At 43.3% G+C, this 20,365-nt stretch overlaps 1 protein-coding gene across 2 annotated transcripts in view; it reads left to right on the top strand.

Moving 5' to 3' along the window:
* The window catches only part of KDSR (3-ketodihydrosphingosine reductase), a 45,414-nt gene extending 25,740 nt beyond the window's left edge, over positions 1-19,674 (top strand). The window contains exons 7-10 of one of the 2 annotated variants that reach the window (XM_033239246.1): positions 5,124-5,207; positions 11,099-11,182; positions 15,348-15,449; positions 18,501-19,674. In XM_033239246.1, coding sequence (XP_033095137.1) covers positions 5,124-5,207; positions 11,099-11,182; positions 15,348-15,449; positions 18,501-18,620 — 390 coding nt within the window. In that variant the 3' untranslated portion in view covers positions 18,621-19,674. The remainder of the gene's footprint in view (positions 1-5,123; positions 5,208-11,098; positions 11,183-15,347; positions 15,450-18,500) is intronic. The other variant, XM_033239253.1, reaches the window with a different exon arrangement.
* Positions 19,675-20,365: the final 691 nt, after the last annotated feature.

Raw genomic sequence — 20,365 nt, 5'->3', positions numbered from 1 at the left:
GCCCTGAGCTCCTTGGCTCAAGTGATCCTCCTGTCTCAGCCTCCCAAGTAGCTAAGACCACAGGTGCACACCACCACGCCTGGCTAATTTTTAAAATTTTTTGTAGAGAAGGGGCCTCACTGTGTTGCCAAAGCTGGTCTCAAATGCGTAAGCTCAAACAGTCTTCTGGCTTTAGCCTCCCAAAGTGCTGGGATTACAGGTGTGAGCCAGCACACCCAGCCACCATTTTATTTTTATCACAGTTCTGTAAAATATGTGAGGGAGATGTTGTAATGCCACCTAATGAGAGGAAAACCCCATTTTCAATACATTCAATGTGTTGCTCAAAGTCACATAGTTACTTAGTGACAGAAATCATAACACGATCCAAGCCTTGACTCCAGGTCTGCTGCCCTTTTGCAGCAGGTGATGCGTCCAGCTAGTTGGTTCACTTGGCTGGTTGCCTTGGCCCCTTACTTTGGTCTTAGGATCATTGTAGGTGAAGGGGTGTTTGTGGGATGAAGAATCTGCCCATTAGGACTTTTTGCAAAGCTGTGTCAGCATTCACTAATTTAGAGCAAAGTATATAATCGGGGTGGCCTGGTTTCACTTCAAGTAGAACAGAGATGCTGAAAAAGAGGAAAAAGAAAGTGGATTGCTGGTACAGACGGAGCCCCCCAGTCTCTGTGACAAGTGTGATTTGCATACTGCAAGTAGCCGGTCTGCACACTCAAGTCTGTATGACTTCTGTCCTTATTTGGACTCTATTAAAAATGCCCTCACTTAAAAAAAAGAAAATAAAATGAACTTATCCCATACAAAAAATAGGTTCTGGGGAACAGAAATGTAGTCATCAAAATCTAGTTTGTTCTTAGTAGAACTTGCATCAAACCAATTACTGTGTCCCTACAGTAATTATAGTAGCATTTTTTTGAAACCTGGATACTTTGGTCAAGGTAGGTGTGTTTTCTGTCAATGAAATCTTATGTAATTGCTCAAACTCTAAATCCTTTTTTTGTTTGGTTGTTTAATTTTTATTTTCTGGAGACAGTCTTGCTTTGTTGCCCAGGCTGGAGTGCAGTGGTTTGATCTTGGCTCACTGTAGCCTCCGCCTCCTGGGCCCGAGCAGTCCTCCCACCTCAGCCTCCCAAGTAGCTGGGACTACAAGTGTGTCCTACCATGCCTTGCTGGGGTTTTTTTGTCGTTTGTTTATTTTTTACTTATTTTATTTTATTTTTTTTGTAGACATGGGGTCTCGCTCTGTGGCCCGGGCTGGTCTTGAACTCCTGGACTCAGGTGATCCACCTGCCTTGGCCTCCCAAAGTTCTGGGATTATAGGCGGTGTGAGCCACTGCATCTGGCCTCTAAATATTTGTAACAATTCTTTGGGTTTAATTAACTTTGAAGTCTCTCTGTCCACCTCCCTTTGCCCCCAAACTAAGGTAGGACCCTGGCATTGTTATGGGTACCATGAGTCATTTTGAAAGAATGCATTGTTGTCACTTTTTGGTCTTTTTTTACTCAGTCTTGTAGGAAGAAATGTAAAGATTTTAAAAGTTCATCTTTTGGAAGGCAGACTTCTGAGGTGTGTTATAGCTAAAGATGCGGTAGCAGAGACCAAGCCAAAAACAAAAAAAAATTGATGCTCCCTTTTCTGCTTTTCTTACCCTGATCATGCCCCTCTCCTCCCATCTCTTCCCTCTGTGGTCTGAAAGTAAGTTAAAGCTTAAATTCCGGAGTTTCATGTACACAGCCATGATCTTTCCAGCCCCCACCGTCTTTGTTTTGATGGAGTGGGGAACAGCACATCCTGTGTGGATTATTTTAATAACAAATCTGTGTTTTGTTTTTTGTTTTTTTTTGAGACAGAGTCTCACTCTGTCGCCCAGGCTGGAGTGCGGTGGCGTGATCTCAGTTCACTGCAACCTCTGCCTCCCTGGTTCAAGCGATTCTCCTGGCTCAGCCTCCGAAGTAGGTGGGATTCCAGGTGCCCACCACCACGCCTGCCTAATTTTTGTATTTTTGGTAGAGATGGGGTTTCACCATATTGGCCAGGCTGGTCTTAAACTCAGGTGATCTGCCCGCCCCGGCCTCCCACAGTGCTGGGATTACAGGTGTGAGCCACGGCACCCGGTCCACAAATCGGTTCTTGAACAAGTGGTCAGTTGTCTTTCTGTTTGAGGTTGAGGCCAGAGAGAAGGGAGGAAGTAACAGGATGGGCGTGGGGCAGAGGGAGGGGCACAGAGAATGGTTGGGCAACAGGGATGAGGAGAAGCAGTGACCAGGCAGCAGGGGACTCAGTGAGGACCTGGCTCATTTGTTCTTAGAGAGAGTGGTGATCTCAGGGAGCTAGCATTGTCTTATAAGAACAAGTAAAGCCAGACTGCCCTCATTTTTGTTTATGACAGGGTTATGAGCTCAGTAGATTAAAAGAAGGTGTAGATGTGGTTTGGTATATTCAGATTTTAGCAAATTATTTGACCAAGAGTTTCAGGAAACTAGAATCTTAACCTTATGCTTTGTTCTCAGAACAATACTGGCATGTAGAAGTAATTCAATAAGTGCTCGTTGTTGCATGAATAAATAAAAGAATATGCAAATGGTGAGGTGACTAGCCACTGGAGGTGTCCAGCCAGAGACTGGGAGAGTCATTTGGTTGGATGGCGTAGCAACAATACCAATCTAGAAGCGATTGGACTGGTCTCTCCCAAGCCCAGCAATCTGTCTTCCTACCTCATGAAGAAGCTGCTCTGAAAAGCTGTTTTAACCTTTGACAATGCAGCCATAACCTTGATTTTGAGAAGCACTGCTCTGTAATCCTGTCTTCCATTAGCTTTGGAGCCAGCATCCTCCTTTACCATGAGAGAGAAGGCAGAGGGGCAGTGTAATCGTGAGTTTCTGGCCAGTCAGTGTCAGTCTTTTTTTTTTTTTTTTGAGACGGAGTCTCGCTCTGTCTCCCGGGCTGGAGTGCAGTGGCCGGATCTCAGCTCACTGCAAGCTCTGCCTCCCGGGTTTACGCCATTCTCCTGCCTCAGCCTTCCAAGTAGCTGGGACTACAGGCGCCCGCCACCTCGCCCGGCTAGTTTTTTGTGTTTTTTTTAGTAGAGACGGGGTTTCACTGTGTTAGCCAGGATGGTCTCGATCTCCTGACCTCGTGATCCACCCGTCTCGGCCTCCCAAAGTGCTGGGATTACAGGCTTGAGCCACCGCGCCCGGCCTCAGTGTCAGTCTTGATGTGGGCTGCCTAATGACAACTCGCTGGATTTTTTGTGGTGTTTTTCTCTGGTCTGTGCACAGTGGAGGGCAAGGCTGGGGAAGACGAGGTTTTCATAAGTCACTATCTCAAAAACAAGTGGAAGCGAGTTTCTGGCTCATCTGCCTCACTACCTGGCCCCAATCCAGAGCTATTTATGAGCATGGCTGGGCTGTGAAGCTGCATGCCCTGGCGATGCCCAGTGGATGGGCTGCCCCACGCCCTAATTGCGCTGGAATGGAACCCACAAAGACATCTCACTTTCACGACTGCACTTTCCAGGATGGCTGGCCTGGATCTTCTGCTTGCAGGCCTGTGCGTGCTTCTCCTTCCCCTTGCAGCTCCCCTTAAAGCCCTCAAAACTGCTTCACTGAAGGAACCAGGGAAGGAAAGGGATGCATGAGATGAGACTCTGGGCTACTCTTTTTTTTTTTGAGATGGAGTCTCCCTCTTGTCACCCAGGCTGGAGTACGGTGGTATGATCTCAACTCACTGCAACCTCTGCCTCCCGGGCTCAAGCAATTCTTCTGCCTCAGCCTCCCGAGCAGCTGGGATTACAGGCACCCACTACCAAACCCAACTAATTTTTGTATTTTTGCTAAAAACAGGGTTTCACCATGTTGGCCAGGCTGGTCTCGAACTCCTGACCTCAGGTGATCCGCCCGCCTTGGCCTCCCAAAACGTTGGGATTACAGGCATGAGCCACCGCGCCCGGCCCCTGGGCTGCTCTTAAAGGCCTTCACATTAGGCAGTGTGGTGTTGATTTTCAGCCTAGAGTACCCTCCTGAAGATGTGCAGTGGCTGATCTGTCAGCTGCCTCTCTGCTTCCAGATCCCTTAGGATCCCTAGGGATGAAAAACTGAGCCATTACCAAATAAAAATCATGGCAAAGAGGTTTTCATGGTATGAACCATTGCTCTTAGAGTTGCTAATGGGCAGGGTGAGATAAGTGTGTGCAGCAGGGCTGTGGCTGAGCAATCTGTGGGAGGGTGTGTCCCCGCCAACAGCAGAAGAATCTGCTGGAATTGTTGGGGTTGTGTGTATGAGTGGGGGTGTGAAGCGCAAAGTGTGCAGGCGAGGTGGTGAGGCACACAAGTGTAACAACCAACTCCAAGTGTCAGATTTAGAGGAGCCACATAGAGTTTCAGATAAGGCAGAGGGCTTTCCCTATGTGAATGCAGGTTGAGGTCGTCCACAGGGGAGGTACTTGGCTGGTCTGTCTTGGAGGTTCTACCCAGTGGTTCTTCTTGTTGGTTCAGTGGAGGAGGAGGTGACTCTTGACCTCCTAATGCGCAGAGGCCAATTGTACAGGGAGCTCTGGAATAAGCAGACTTCTCAGGGACAGTTCTGGACTGGGTTTGGGGTGGGGCACAAGAAGGGGATAGGGCAGCAGATTTTAATGACCCCAATGTATTTTGTGGATGAAATTAACACAAGAGTGTCAGAAGCAGTCTGAATGGAAAACAGATGTGCAATCTGGTGAAGAAAGGAGGGGCAGACCGGTCCCATTGCCTTGATAAAGGGCTTGGATGTTGTGCAGTGTGTGTGAGAACTGGGCTGTTTTTAAAACACCGCCCTCCTCATTGGACGTCTCTCAGGGCCTCTGCCTGGGCAGCAGGAGCGGAAGACACTGCAAAGGAGGTGACTTGCCATACTTTAGGGCCAGCTGTTTTCTCGGGTCTAGGTTAGGGTGAGCTTTTTGCCTTCATTCTGGAATCATCTTCATGGAGAGGGATTTCTCAATGCAGTTGGTGTAGTTAGTTCCCTGCTTACAGAATCACCCCGTTGTTCTCACTGCTTTTTGGGAATCAGGGCAGCCAATGCAGGTTGGCAGTGTAGGACCTCGGTGTTTCTTGTTTACTGAAGGTACATGTGTTGTTTTGAAATGCAGGTGAAGCCATATAATGTCTACATCACAGTTGCTTACCCACCAGACACAGATACACCTGGCTTTGCCGAAGAAAACAGAACAAAGGTCAGTATCCTACATGTCGCAGTTTGAACCTCTAATGTTTACTGCTTTCCTGATTTTCTTTCTGCTCTTCAGCTCATACTCGTTTTCACCAATCAACAGTGTTTATTGGGTAGAGTGCCTAGCTGGTTTCTGATGACCTTTAGATTCTCCAGGCATATATTTCTTCTATCCTTCCTCTTTTCCTTCACTTCCTTTTCTTAAAGTTTAATTTAAATTTCTACCAGATTTTTTCTCTATAGCGACAGGGCCTCACTCTGCCGTCCAGGCTGGAGTGCAGTGGTACAGTCATGGCTAACTGTATCCTCAAACTCTCAGGCTCAAGCAATCCTCGTGCCTCAGCCACCTGAGTAGCTGGGCCTGCAAGCGTGTGCCACCAAACCTAGCTAATTTTTAATTTTTTTGTAGAGATGGGGTCTCACTGTGTCGCCCAGGCTGGTCTCAAACTCCTGGCCTCAAGTGATTCTCTCTCCTCAGCCTCCAAGGTGCTGAGATTATAGCCATTGCACCCAGCCATTTCTAGCACATTTTCATCAAAGAACTATGGCCGCACAGTTTTAGAGTCCAGTATCAATCCTTTGCCTCATCTCTCCCATTCCTAATTCCTACTCCCTAGAGGTAGCCATTTATTTTAACTAACATGTTTATACTGCCTTTTTTTTTTTTTTTTTTTAAGATTTAGAAATTATTTATTGACTTTCTACCGTGGAAGATAAAATTTAAGACCAGGCCAGGCACAGTGTGGCTCATGCCTGTAATCCCAGCACTTTGGGAGACCAAGGCAAGAAGATCACTTGAGACCAGGAGTTCAAGACCAGCCTGGGCAACATAACGGAACCCTGGCTCTACAAAAAATTTAAAAATTAGCTAGGCATGGGGGCACATGCTTGTAGTCCCAGCTACTCAGGAGGCTGAGGTGGGAGGATCATTTGAGCCAGGGAGGTTGAGGCTGCAGTGAGCCAGGATTGTACTACTGCATTTTGACCTGAGTGACAGAGAGAGAACCAATATCTAAAAAAAAAATAAAAATTAAAAATAAAAAAATAAAAATTTAAGGCCAGCCATGGTGACTCACACCAGTAATCCCAGTACTTTGGGAGGCCATGGCAGGAGGATTGATTGAGCCCAGGAGTTCAAGACCAGCCTGGGCAACATAGCGAGACCCTATCCCTACAAAAAAATAAGCAAAATTAGAATAGTTCCACCTACTCGGGAGGCTAAGGTGGAAGGATAGTGTATTAGTCTGTTCTTGCATTACTATAAATAAATACCTGAGACTGGGTAATTTACACATAGAAGAGGTTTAATTTGCTCACAGTTCCACAGGCTGTACAGGCTGCTGCTTCTGGGGAGGCCTCAGGAAACTTACAATCTTGGCCAAAGGGAAAGGGAAAGCAGGCACATCTTACGTGGTCGGAGCAGGAGGAGGCGAGAGACGGGAGGTGCCACACACTTTTAAACAACCAGATCTCATGAGAGCTCACTCAGTATCATGAGAACAGCAAGAGGGAAATCCACCTCCATGATCCAGTGACCTCCCACCAGGTCCCTCCTCTGACATTAGGGATTGCAGTTGGACATAAGATTTGCGTAGGGACACAGATCCAAACCATATCAGATAGTTTGAGCCCAGGACATTGAGGCTACAGTGAGCCAAGATTGCACCACTGCACTCCAGCCTGGGCAACAGAGTAAGACCCTGTTTCAAAACAAAAACATTAAGATTCATATCTGTTCCCCATTCCCTGTGTATTCCTCCCATCTCTTTAGTTAAATCAGGTTTAGTGCTTATATTAATATGACTGCAAATACTATGCACACTTGGACCATGCTATAGTGACATTTCCTTTCTTGCCTTTTCATTTACTTAGCTTTGTAATTATCTGTAACTAATTCAGTCCCAGATTCAGACAGAACTGAGATTCTCCTTTTGATCCATGTGAGCACATTGGACATTCTGTTAATTTCATTCTTTCTTCCTCAGACATTTCTCCTGGGGTCGTCCCCATTCCTTGTCTGTTCTAGATCTGCCACCCAGCGGTGGTCTCAGGACTTGTCTTCACCTCACACTACACGTTCCCTTCTCCTCTCCCTTTGATAGAGCCCATGACTCTCACTTTTTTGGTTTATCTGCTCATTTTGGCAGAGCTATAATATTTTCCACCAATTTTCTGAGACAGGGCACATCAGAGGTAATATTGTTTTAGAAACGACATGTCTGAAAATGCCTTTATTTTAATTTTAATCTTTTTTCTTTTTGTTTGAGATGGACTCTTGCTCTGTCACCCAGGCTGGAGTGCAGTGGTGCGACGTTGGCTCGCTGCAACCTCTGCCTCCTGGGTTCAAGAGATTCCCATGCCTCAGCCTCCTGAGTAGCTGGGGTTACAGGTGCGTGCCACCATTCCCGGCTGATTTTTTGTATTTTTTTTTTTTTTTAGTAGACACGGGGTTTCACCATGTTGGCCAGGCCAGTTTCCAACTCCTGGCCCACCCTGGCCTCCCAAAGTGCTGGGATTACAGGCATGACCACCATGCCCGGCCATTTTTTTTTTTATTCTTGATGTATTGTTTTGTTAAGTACAGATTTCTAGTTTGGAAATAATGTTTCCTCAGATTTCTTTGGGCATTTATTGATTTCCAACTTCCAGAATTTCTGTGGAATGCGATACCATTTTGATTCCCAATCTTTTGTATAGAACCTGCTTTTCCATGTATTTTTGGAAACCTTGTATCCCTTTTTATCCTTACTTAATGGATTTTGGCATGGAATCTTCTTATTTCATGTGCTAGACACGAAAAGGAGCCCTTTTATTTTGTCAACTTTTGTTCTGGGACATTTTATTGTATTACTCCTTTTATCACTTCTTTCTTCCCAAAGTATTTCAAGTGTTCATCTTTCTGGAGCATTTATTACTCAGATTTTTGAACTTTCTGGACTGATCCTCTAATTTCTTTCTATTTTCTCTCATTTTTTAAAAAAATCTCTTTGGCCTTTTGTTTTCCTTTCTAGTTTTATTTTTATTAGCTTTATCCTTAAACCTTTTTGTTGAAATTTTTATTTCTGCTGGCTTACATAAAAATTACTTTAGATCTCTTTTATCTGAATATTTAAAACAGTTTTTTTTTTTTTTTTGAGACGGAGTCTCGCTGTGTCGCCCAGGCTGGAGTGCAGTGGCCGGATCTCAGCTCACTGCAAGCTCCGCCTCCCGGGTTTACGCCATTCTCCTGCCTCAGCCTCCCTAGTAGCTGGGACTACAGGCGCCCGCCACCTCACCCGGCTAGTTTTTTGTATTTTTTTTAGTAGAGACGGGGTTTCACCGTGTTAGCCAGGATGGTCTCTATCTCCTGACCTCGTGATCCACCCGTCTCGGCCTCCCAAAGTGCTGGGATTACAGGCTTGAGCCACCGCGCCCGGCCAACAGTTTTTAAAAATAGCTTCTTATTTCATGGATTTCATATTTTTTCTTGTGTCTAAGGATATTCACTCTGGATGTTTAGCTTTTTTTTTTGTTGCTGTTTTGTTTGAAAATTTCTTCTACATCTCGTAATATTTATTTCCTCCTACTTTCTTTTTCTCTGTTGTTGTTTTTTTTAGGCTTCCTCAAATGTCTGGTGATCCTTGATTGTCCATATTTAAGAGTGAGGCACTAAAATGCCAATTGTAAATCTCTAGCTTCTCAGCTGTTTACTATGGGATGATCAGGAGAGGATGCAGCCACTTCTTTAGAAGACTTTCATATGCCAGCATCTGCTCACTTTTCTTATGGTTTGATCAATTTCCCTAGTGAGGAATCATGCCATCTCCTGCCTTTGGGAGAGTAAGACTTGCTGTGTTGTGGGAACCAAGCAGGGCAAGAGGGCTGGGGAGCTCACCACCTAAGTGCCAACTTTTGCTTAATTTTTCTGTTTCTGCAAGGTGCCTTATAACTACTCTTAGTGGTGACTGGTGTTCCAGAATTAAGAGTCTGGTTAGTAAACTGCTAATCTTATGTCATTGTAGAGGAGATGATTTGGGGTCTGATGATTTGAGTCTCCATTGCGCTTATCACAACAGGAACTTCTCATAGCACTTATAACAGACATATCTTTTATATAAAATGACTGCCAGTCGTTCTGAGCTGAATATAAGCTTCACACGTTTTCAATGGACTATTCCCTTTGCCTTGACACATAGTAGTTGCTTTTTTGAGCAAATGAATAGGTGAAGTGGGAAGAAAGGAATTAATCAGAACTTACCACTTTGAATTGTGGTTAATTTTAGTTTTATATTTTTTTCTTCTCTTTTATACCAATACTTTGTAAATGTGAAACTCTGCAGCATAAAAATTGGCACTTAAACTCCCTAGACTGTATATTTGTAAAAAGATGTTTGTGATTTAGAAGGTTTTTTTCCCCCTATTCTTTTCTCTTTGGCTCTGCCTTTTTAAAAATTACTGCTATTTCAGAGAAGTAAATTTAAGCCAAATGTCCTGTCTTAGAATAAGCTTTGCAACATTTGGTATGCAGTCTTTTAGTTTGAAGCCAAAGCTGACAAAGGGTGGTGATTTCCCTGTTAAGCTTTGATTCTGATGTTGATTAAGTTGGGTTTTTTTTCCCCTTCAGTAAAATTTTGGGCAGACTTGTTTGGGTAAATACAATTCTACATTGATGTGTAGGCCCTTTAGGGGGCGCCATAGTACTTTAGAATCTTATGTGTATTTAGTGTGGTTATGCCAGCCTGGGGGTCTGGAAGAATGAATAGTGGCACCTTCAAAACAACCTTTCTCTTAATTCAGGTTCATAAGAAATACTTGATCTTTATGAAATACTTTACTTCCTATTTTAAGAAAATATAATCTGGTTTTTGTTTTCTTTAATTCCTTCACACTCATATGGTAAAGCTTACAGTCTCATGCAGTTTAAGGCTTTCGTTTGACACGTCTAATTGAAATTATTTGACGCTTCTAATTGAAACTATTTTGACACTTCTAATTGAAACTAATTGAACTAATTGAAATAATTTTTGACCACATATATGCAAGGCATCACAAAGAAAAGCCAAAGATAAATGATTTCTTATAAAACAGGCCCTGCCCACAAGAAACTTAAGAGGTAAAATGCAAATTCACAAGTAGCTATAATGTGTATTAAAGCAGGAATGTTCACAGAAGAAAGAGAGGTTACTGCCAGTTAGGTATTTAGGGAAGGCTTTTTGAGCTAGGTGAGAGTTGAGATGGACCTTTTGAGGAAGAAGAGTCCAAGATTTGGGGTCTGCAGCTCCAGCCTGGTAACTAGCATGCAGCCCATCTAGGGACCACTCAGGGTTGTCTCCTAAGTGGCTCCTTCTCTTTCAGTGTCCTGTGCGTTTGCCTCCTCTGCAGATCCTTTAAGAAGCATCTGTAGTTGTCGAATAGGGGCTGGGTTGCGACTGTCCCTGCCTTGGGCGCCAGGTTCATCCCCAGGGATCAGCCCTCTGCTGGCCTGGGAGTATGGTCAGAATAGAGTTGCTGGCCTTGAGAGCAGGCTTGCTCTGGACATAGGTCTAGCCTCTGCAGAAGCACCGTCACTCAGGTGTCTGGTCGGCACTGAGGTGTCAAAGAGAGGGTCTTTCTGAACTTGTGTCTGGTGATGTGTTCTCAACTATAGCTTTGATGGTCCTCCCTGGAGCCAAGGCCTCGTATGTCCTCAGGGAATGGCAAAGGCCTCCTTGTCTTGCTTCAGCTGCTGGGTAGAACTTTACATAGTAACTAGGTAGACACTGATTTAGACTCCAGATGGGCCGTACTCTAAAAATAGGAATCTGCCCAAAGGTAGAAAATTGGAATCATTTGTAAATCGGGAGGCTGTAAGAATAATTTATTTTGAATGTAATGGGTAATCATGATATTGTTATGTACATTTTTTTCCACTTTTAGCCTTTGGAGACTCGACTTATTTCAGAGACCACATCTGTGTGCAAACCAGAACAGGTGGCCAAACAAATCGTTAAAGATGCCATAGTAAGTAAACTCCTTGTTTTCTGTACTATTTGTGTTTGCAGTACTATATTCCTGAAAAGATATTTGTCCTAGGATTTAACTTCAAAACATCAATTATTAGAATTTTTTAGTCTGTTAGATTCATCATATCTAATATTGGACTCGACTTTTCTTCTTCTTCTTCTTTTTTTTTTTTTTTTTTTTTTTTTTTTTTTTTTTTGAGGCGGAGTCTCGCTCTGTCGCCCGGACTGGAGTGCAGTGGCCGGATCTCAGCTCACTGCAAGCTCCGCCTCCCGGGTTTACGCCATTCTCCTGCCTCAGCCTCCCGAGTAGCTGGGACTACAGGCGCCCGCCACCTCGCCCGGCTAGTTTTTGTATTTTTAGTAGAGACGGGGTTTCACTGTGTTAGCCAGGATGGTCTCGATCTCCTGACCTCGTGATCCGCCTGTCTCGGCCTCCCAAAGTGCTGGGATTACAGGCTTGAGCCACCGCGCCCGGCCGACTTTTCTTCTTTTAGACGCTTTATTGACTCCATATTAGTGAGTAGGCTCCTGAAAACTGATCATATACCTTAACCTTAGGAACAGGTTTACTAGAAGGATGTCTGGAAACCTGGAAACTCCAGTTCTTTAAAAAGAAAATGAGACTTTCCTAGGCAGTGTAAACAATATATACTGTGTCCTTTTTTTTTTTTGAGATGGTGTCTCACTCTGTCACTCCAGGCTGGAGTGCAGTGGCGCGATCTCGGCTCACTGCAAGCTCCACCACCTGGGTTCACGCCATTCTCCTGCCTCAGCCTCCCAAGTAACTGGGACTACAGGCACCTGCCACCGCACCCGGCTAATTTTTTGTATTTTTAGTAGAGACAGGGTTTCACCGTGGTCTCGATCTCCTGACCCCGTGATCTGCCCACCTCAGCCTCCCAAAGTGCTGGGATTACAGGCGTGAGCCACCGCGCCTGGCCACAATTTATACTATGTCCTGTGTACACCTGGCTGCCTTCTCTCCCATTCCTGTTTCCCAGTATCATTTTCCCAAAAGTTAGCTAACGAGAAAGTGCCACTAGCCCCGTGGGCCTGTCCTCCTGTCTTCCCTGTTGATGTGCTTTTTTATGCAGAATCAAAAATGGTATTTTAAGAAACGATGTGCTGTGTTGTAGAAGAACAACATATGTGCCTCATGCTTTTTGACAACATTTCTGTTAATGCGGAAAAATACACATTTATGAGGGATGTCTGTAAACCACAGACCCACACTGAATTTGGAAAATCTTTAGGACCATTGGAATGAGAGGTGTCAGCACATGGTGGACAGCCTTGAAGTAGCATGAATGCTGTCACATTATACTGAACTGAGCAGAATAAGACATAGTGAATTCTGCTGAAATATATACACGTGTGAACAGCTTTGCCCTGAGTGCCTTAAAAGGCCCAGGAAGATGGCACAAGTGGGACTTTATTTTTCCTGCTTATCTCAGGTCAAAGCAAATGCATTTGGTTTTTGTTGTTGTTGTTTTGTTTGTTTGTTTTGAGATGGAGTGTCGCTCTTGTTGCCTTGGCTGGAGTGCAGTGGCATGATCTCGGCTGGCTGCAACCTCTGCCTCCTGGGTTTAAGTGATTCTCCTGCCTCAATCTTCTGCGTTGCTGGGATTACAGGGGCCCACAACCACACCTGGCTAATTTTTTGTATTTGTAGTAGAAATGGGGCTTCACCATGTTGGCCAGGCTGGTCTCGAACTCCTGATTTCAGGTAATCCACATGCCTCAGCCTCTTGGCCAAAGTGCTGGGATTACAGGCGTGAGTCCCATGCCCGGCCCATTCAGTGTTTTTAATGATGCTAAATAGCTCTTAGTATTTTGGCAGTATTAATTTAGTTTAGTGGTTTTCAAACTTTTCTTCTCTTGACCACTTTATATTTTTACAAATTGTCAACAACCCCAGAGAACTTTTGTTTATTTACATGGCTGTATTTATTGATATTTGCCATATTTGAAATGGAAGCTGTTTATAATATTTATTAATTCATTAAAAATAACAAAAATGGCTGGGCGCGGTGACTCATGCCTATAATCCCAGCACTTTGGGAGGCCAAGGCGGGTGGATCACCTGAGGTCAGGAGTTCAAGACCAGCCTGACCAATATGATGAAACCCCCATCTCTACTAAACATACAAAAATTAGCCAGGCGTGGTATAACATGCGCCTGTAATCCCAGCTATTTGGGAGGCTAAGACAGGAGAATTGCTTGAACCCGAGAGGCGGAGGTTGCAGTGCGCTAAGATCGAGCCATTGTGTTCCAGCCTGGGCAACAAGAGCAAAACTCTGTCTCAAAAAAAAATATATATATATATACACACACACACACACACACATATACATACATATATAATATAATATATACACATGTATATTAAAAAACATACGTATACGTATATATTTTTAAAATATAAAATATAAAAATATATATATATGCCCATTTCTTTATAATGTGACTTTTTTTAAACAAAATTTACTACTTTTCAAAATAAAAGTTCAGTGAGGACAGCGGCATTGGTTCACATTTTCACCAGTTGCTTTAAGGTCTGCATTAACAGCTGGATTCAAATAGCTGCTTCTGCATTCCATCTGTTGTAATAATGTTGTTTTGATGGAAGGATATGAAGAAAATCTGGCCTTAGACAGATACGGAGTTGGGAAAGGGAAGACTATTTTACTAGGCTTTTCAGATAATTATGGACATTGTTTTTTATATCAAACTCAAACTCAACAAATGGTAGTTTCTTAAAGGTTAGTTGTGGTATAGAATTGGAAACTACATCAATGAATGTTTTGTACTCTGTTACATTAAATTCCATTGGTCCGTCTTGTACTTTGAATGGATCTTTTAACCATTCATGATTTCGTAACATTATGCATTAGTCATTTGGAAAATATGGGTTGACTGAGTGATCAGAAAAATTGCTTTCATCAATATTACTGCTGATCTTATCATAAAAGTATGCAGCTTACAGTCTCATGATGGTGGATACTAGTTTTTCCAAATCTTAATTTTTTCTTGAAGGCTCAGATTTTAACATTGATGACACATGTGGCCAGTTGTTTTTCCTGAAGTGACACGCTTGCTTTTTTCGTTTTCTGCACATCTGCCACATACCTAAGTCTGAACAACCATGGATTTCCTGTCAGTGGTCTTTCATATAAAAATTATGCTCTCCAGCCAGGCACGGTGGCTCACGCCTGTAATCCCATCACTTTTGCAGGCCGAGGCAGGTGGATCGCTTGAGCTCAGGGGTTTGAGACCAGCCTGGCCAACATGGTGAAACCCCGTCTCTACTAAAAATACAAACATTATCCGGGTGTGGTGGCACATGCCTGTAATCCCAGCTACTTGGGAGGCTGAGGCAGGAGAATCGCTTGAACATGGGAGGTGGAGGTTGTAGTGAGCAGAGATCACACCACTGCACTCCAGCCTGGGCCACAGAGTGAGATTCTGTCAAAAATAAATAAATAAAAAATAAAAATGACGCTCCATGAAAGAAGTGGCAGTTTAGCCCTCGACGTAAGCAGCTGCATAAGGGCTTTTGTTCCAGGCAGTTGTCCCCCTCTGGAATGCAGTGCGGCGGGAGCGCATTGGGCGTGTTCTCATTTGTCACACAGAGTATTAAGAAGACTTGTCCTCGAGGGTTGCCATTTAACAAAATGATGAATTTTGCTGCTTTATCAAGAGGATTTTAAAGCAAAACTGACACTTTTTGATTTTTAAAAGAATTTTAGAACTTGTGTTTTCTTTGTGTATTATTTGTTACTGCGAGTGTGTGTGGTAGTACCAATGACAATGACTCCTAGTACAGTCTGGCCAGAACACCATGGTTTTAGCCCATGTCTGCAGTTTGGCAGAGGCAAAACTGTATTTTCCATACATCACACTGTGGAAAAGAGAATGAATGTCTTAGTGTTATTAGGACAATCATTTGTCCTTGGGGGCCCGCAGGGGTCCGTGGACTCTCTTGTTGAGAACTGCCCATCTGCCAAGGCCCTGCGTCCATTTCTGAGTGCTGCTCAATGCTTTGTGACCGTTTTATCTCACTTAAAGTGAGCGAGCACACTCCACTGTTTCTGATACGCTGGATTGATTTCCGTCCACATTACTAGGATTCCCTTTTTCTCTTCTTTTCCTTCTCTTTTAGCAAGGAAATTTCAACAGTTCCCTTGGCTCAGATGGGTACATGCTCTCGGCCCTGACCTGTGGGATGGCTCCAGTAACTTCTATTACTGAGGGACTCCAGCAGGTAAGATCTGCCTAGGCTAGCAGTCAGATAGGCCGATGGACAAGAGAAAAACTGCCTTTCATCAAACCTTGATGAGAAGTGATTAAGGGAAAACATAGTAACTTTATTTAGAGAATGTATTTTTATTGAGCTATCAACTTTTCCTCTTCCTCCACTGGGAATGAGTAAATAGGTTAAAGATATAACTTCAGGAATTTAGACTGGCAAGAAGTCGTCAGTGCTGGGCCTTGCAGATAGAGAAATAAAACACCGTCTCTGCTGTTGCGGTGTTCACCTGGATTTTCACCTAAGAACCAGTGCTCCAATGTGTTTTGAAAAATGGAATGCTCCTAGAGTAAGGGGTGGCCTTGCTTAAAAAGTACTAACATATTAGACTAGAAAACCTTTTCTAGGTGAATCAGGTCACACACAGCTAAATTGAGTGAGATACAAATCATGGATTAAACACAATTGCTGCGCTTATGGGAATGTATTATTTTGTCCAAGATACACAGTTAGTGTTTCATTGGTGTGCTAGGTACTGTACTTGCTCATAGGGAATCAGATGGAAGGCGACCTCTCCAGCTTCAGGGGCTTACAGTCAAGTGGAATGCACTGACCATAAAGGTGATAGCAGTCCAGGCGCCGTGGCTCACGCCTGTAATCCCAGCACTTTGGGAGGCTGAGGTGGGTGGATCACTTGAGATCAGGAGTTCGAGACCAGCCTGGCCAACATGGTGAAACTCTGTTTCTACTAAAAAATTAGCTGGGCATGGTGGCGGGCGCCTGTAATCCCAGCTACTCGGGAGGTTGAGGTAGGAGAATTACTTGAACCTGGGAGGTGGAGGTTGCAGTGAGCCGAGGTCACGCCACCGCACTCCAGCCTGGGCTACAAGGGCAAAACTCTGTCTCAAAAAAATAAATAAATAAATAAAAAATAAAAGATGATAGTAGTGTAGTGTAACGTAGTAAGGATTACAATAGAGGGAATGTTCTGGAAAGACAAAGCCATGAGATAGTTGTTAACAAGTACTAAGTTCTGTGCAGTTGACCACATTCAGACTTACATAAATGACTTAGTTGTCGGTTTTCCTCAGGGTCTTTCCCAAGCTCTCTTTTCTTTTCACTCTGTAATATACCTACTGTCTTGCCATTCTCTTAGAGGTTGACACTGTTAGATGTAAGCTCTTTGAGGATGGGGCCCACGCCTCTTGTTTGCCATTGTACACCTAACAGCCAGTGCCTGGCACTTAGTAGGAACTCCAGAATACCTGAGCTGAACGAATGCATGAATTCTTTTATTTTTTAATTTTTGGGCTGGCATGGTGGCTCACACCTGGGGTGTTGTCCCGGACTCCCCTGCTTCTGTCCCTCACATCAGAGGTCATTGTCACCCTTGTCATTCTGTTCTTCAGATGCTTCCATTCTCTGCAGTTCTGGCAGTGCTTCTGGAGCCCAGGCCTGGGTTACCACAGCAGGCCTCCTGCCTGAGTTATACACTTTGTGAGCCAGGGGTTGTAAATGATTCCCATGGGCCTGTAAAGCAGTTTTGTTTGGTCCGTCTGGTATGAGTGTGTGTGTTTAAGATTTTAAAATAGTTTTAAAATTAGGTTTTATATAAAAGGTCCAGATTTCAGACTTTTCTTGGAAAATCGGAAAGTTTAGCTGCACAGAGTCTGCATTCTCACCTGGCAGTCATCAGCAAGCACAGGTGGCAGCTGCTCCTGAGGGAGGAGCACAGTCCCTGCAACCACTATGGTCTGCAACCCCCTGCCCAGGCCCCCTGGATGCGTTTTTTGAGTGTACCCTCCCATTTTCCGCACCAGTTGTTTCTGAACTGCGACTATACATTGCATGAAAACATTCTGTGGCTCCTTGATACCATCAGGATAAAGCTTTAAAAATTCCATTGCACCTGGGTATGGTGGCTCATGACTATACTCTCAGCACTTTGGGAGGCCGAGTTGGGAGGATTGCTTGAGCTCAGGAGTTTGAGACCAGCCTGGGCAACATAGTGAGACCCTGTCTCTACATAAAAATGTAAAAGAATAAGAAAGCCCGGTGTGGTGGTGTGTACCTATATTCCTAGCAACTGGGAGACTTCTGCTTGAGTCTGGAAGTCTGAAGCTACAGTGAGCTACAATCATATTCCTGCACTCCAGCCTGGGTGACAGAGCAAGACCCTGTCTCTAAAAAGAATTTAAAAGTTAAAAAAATTTCCATCGCATGCCATAAGCCACCTGATCTCCTACCCCACTAACCTTTCCAGGCTCTGTTTTTTTCTTTCTTTATCCGTCCTCTTCTTTCTGGAATGTTCTCTATGTCCTGCCAACTTCTAATCTTCCTCCAGGTCTCACCTTAAACATGGTTTCTTCCAGAAGATCCAAGGACGGGGTTCAGTGCTCTGAGGGTGTAGGGAAAAAAACTGATTTTTCTATTCTTTTACTCATGGGGGCTCATGCCTATGGTCCCAGCTGCTTGAGAGGATGAGGAGGATCCCTTGAGTTCGGGAGGTCAGAGCTATAGTGAGCCGTGTTCATGCCACTGCACTCCATCCTGAGCAACAGGATATCAGTAATCACGGCTCTCAACCCTGAGGCAGTAGTTTCAATTTTACTTGTTTTTCCAGCCTGAGAATAAGCTCATTGAGGGCAGGGACTGTGTCTCTCACCACAGTGTTCTCAGCACCTAGTGTAGGGTCTTGCTTTCACGAAGCTCATAACATAAATCTCAAACCAAAAAAACCTTGATTGTAGTTTGGCTATTCGAGATGCTGGAGTGGATCTTTTTAAGCTATTATAACCCTAAGACTGCGAGCAATACCTATTTTATTCTGCTTGTGGTTTGAATTTATTAATTGAACAAATATTTTGTTACGTATCTGGGCTGTCCAGCAGTGCAGAGCACACACATTCTGTTCTCACAGCTTACTGACGTTTACAGAGTTTTCATTATATTCATCCTTAGAGCAGACTAGTAGATGTGTCTTAGCAACTATTTATTAGAGACCTAGGTACCTTGAAATAGTCTTGTACCATTGGATGCACTAAAAGCTCTCTCTTTATCTTGCAGGTGGTCACCATGGGCCTTTTCCGCACTATTGCTTTGTTTTACCTTGGCAGTTTTGACAGCATAGTTCGTCGCTGCATGATGCAGAGAGAAAAATCTGAAATTGCAGACAAAACTGCCTAATTCTTCTCACCCTTTGGAAGAAGACTGTTTCCAAATAATTTGAACAGCTTGCTGCTAAATGGGACCCAATTTTTGGCCTATAGACACTTATATATTGTTTTCAAATGTGTCAGATTGGACCAGTGCTCTTCAGAAATGTGGCTGCAAGCAAGGGGCTAGAAGTTCACCTCCTGACAATATTATTAATACTATGCAAATATGGAATAGGAGACCATTTGATTTTCTAGGCTTTGAGGTAGAGAAGTGAAGGTATGAGAATTAATACCATGTGAACAAGGTAAAGAACAGGATTCAAGAATGATCATTAAATTGTTTTCTATTTATTCTTTTTTGCCCCCCTAGAGATTAAGTCCAGAAATGTACTTTATGGCACATAAAGAAATCTTGAGGACTTCGTTTAAACCTTCCATAAAAAACAATTTTGGGTTTCTAGGGTTTTTTTCTTTCTTTCTTTCTTTCTTTCTTTCTTTCTTTCTTTCTTTCTTTCTTTCTTTCTTTCTTTATTTCTTTTTAACTTGGTGTATTTTATTCAAGATGAGTTGGACCCATTACCAGTGAGTGTGAATGTCACTGACAGCCCTGTGTTGTGCTCAGGACTCACTCTGCTGCTGGTAGAAACGCATGGCTTCTCTCTCTCTTTGATCCCATGAAGCTATGAGGGGGACGGAAGAGGGCAGTGCAATGGGAGCTAAAGAGAGATTTTCCAGTAGGAAAAGCAATGCTTTTTGTCTTCTTTAGACTCAAATGCTTAGGGAACGTTTCATTTCTCATTCATGGGGAAAGGCAGCCTCCTTAAATGTTTTCTGAAGAGCAGTAAAATCTAGAAGCTTAAGAATTTACAGTTCCTTCAATAACCATGATGACCTGAAGTTCACCTATTCCATTTTAGCATCTACTTGTTCTTCCCATCTCTTCCTTTTTAATTTTGCTTATACTGCTGTAATATTTTTGTAAAAAAAAAAAAAAAAAAGGGAAAAAAAGACCAGCTAAAATTTTTGACTTGACTTTTTAACTTAATTCATGAATTAATTAAAACAAATGAAAAAATTTAAAAGTGTGACATTTTTCTCGGAGCATATATGTAGCTTTTAGGAAAGGCTGATGATGGTATAAAATTTACTCATTAAGAAAAAAAGACAAGGCTGATTTTGAAGAGAGTCGCATTTGAAATAAAATGATCATCTGTTCTTTATGTGACTTTCCCACTGAGCCTGCAGACATTATCTTCATACACAGCTCACTCATGACTCGTAACTCTGTAGCCTTGGAAACCCTCTTGGCGCCTGAATGTTGTTTCCAGGTTATAGGATCTGTGTTCATTAGTGGATTTCGACAGCAAGTGTCTCTGATGAGTTTTAGCCAACGTTCCCCGTTGCATCCGGCTGGTTGTCGCACTCCTCTGACTTGAGGAGAGCTGCTTTCGCCTTGATCTTGTAAGCCATCTTCCTTGCATATATGGTAGCACATTCCAGATCACTTCAGTGAGAAAAGACCTCTGTTTTTGAAGAGGAAACTTTCTTAAATTGTAAAATAAAACTTAAAAAACATAAAAACTCCATACAAAAATTGAGGACCTAAAAATTATTGCAAACCTTTTTTTTTTGCTCTTGAGTTTTTGAAGCTCTTGACTTTAAATGACTTAACTTTTTAAAAAATAAGATGTTTGATGGCTTAACCCATGGTATCTTTTTATTAAGATCTGAAAATAGCATATTTTAAACACTGATAGATACAGAAGAAATTAT

The sequence above is a fragment of the Trachypithecus francoisi genome, unplaced genomic scaffold (genome assembly GCF_009764315.1).
Source record: "Trachypithecus francoisi isolate TF-2019V2 unplaced genomic scaffold, Tfra_2.0 Contig01474, whole genome shotgun sequence".
Taxonomy (NCBI): Eukaryota; Metazoa; Chordata; class Mammalia; order Primates; family Cercopithecidae; genus Trachypithecus; species Trachypithecus francoisi.
Note: the sequence above shows the minus strand (reverse complement) of the source record. Positions and strands in the feature narration are given on the sequence as shown.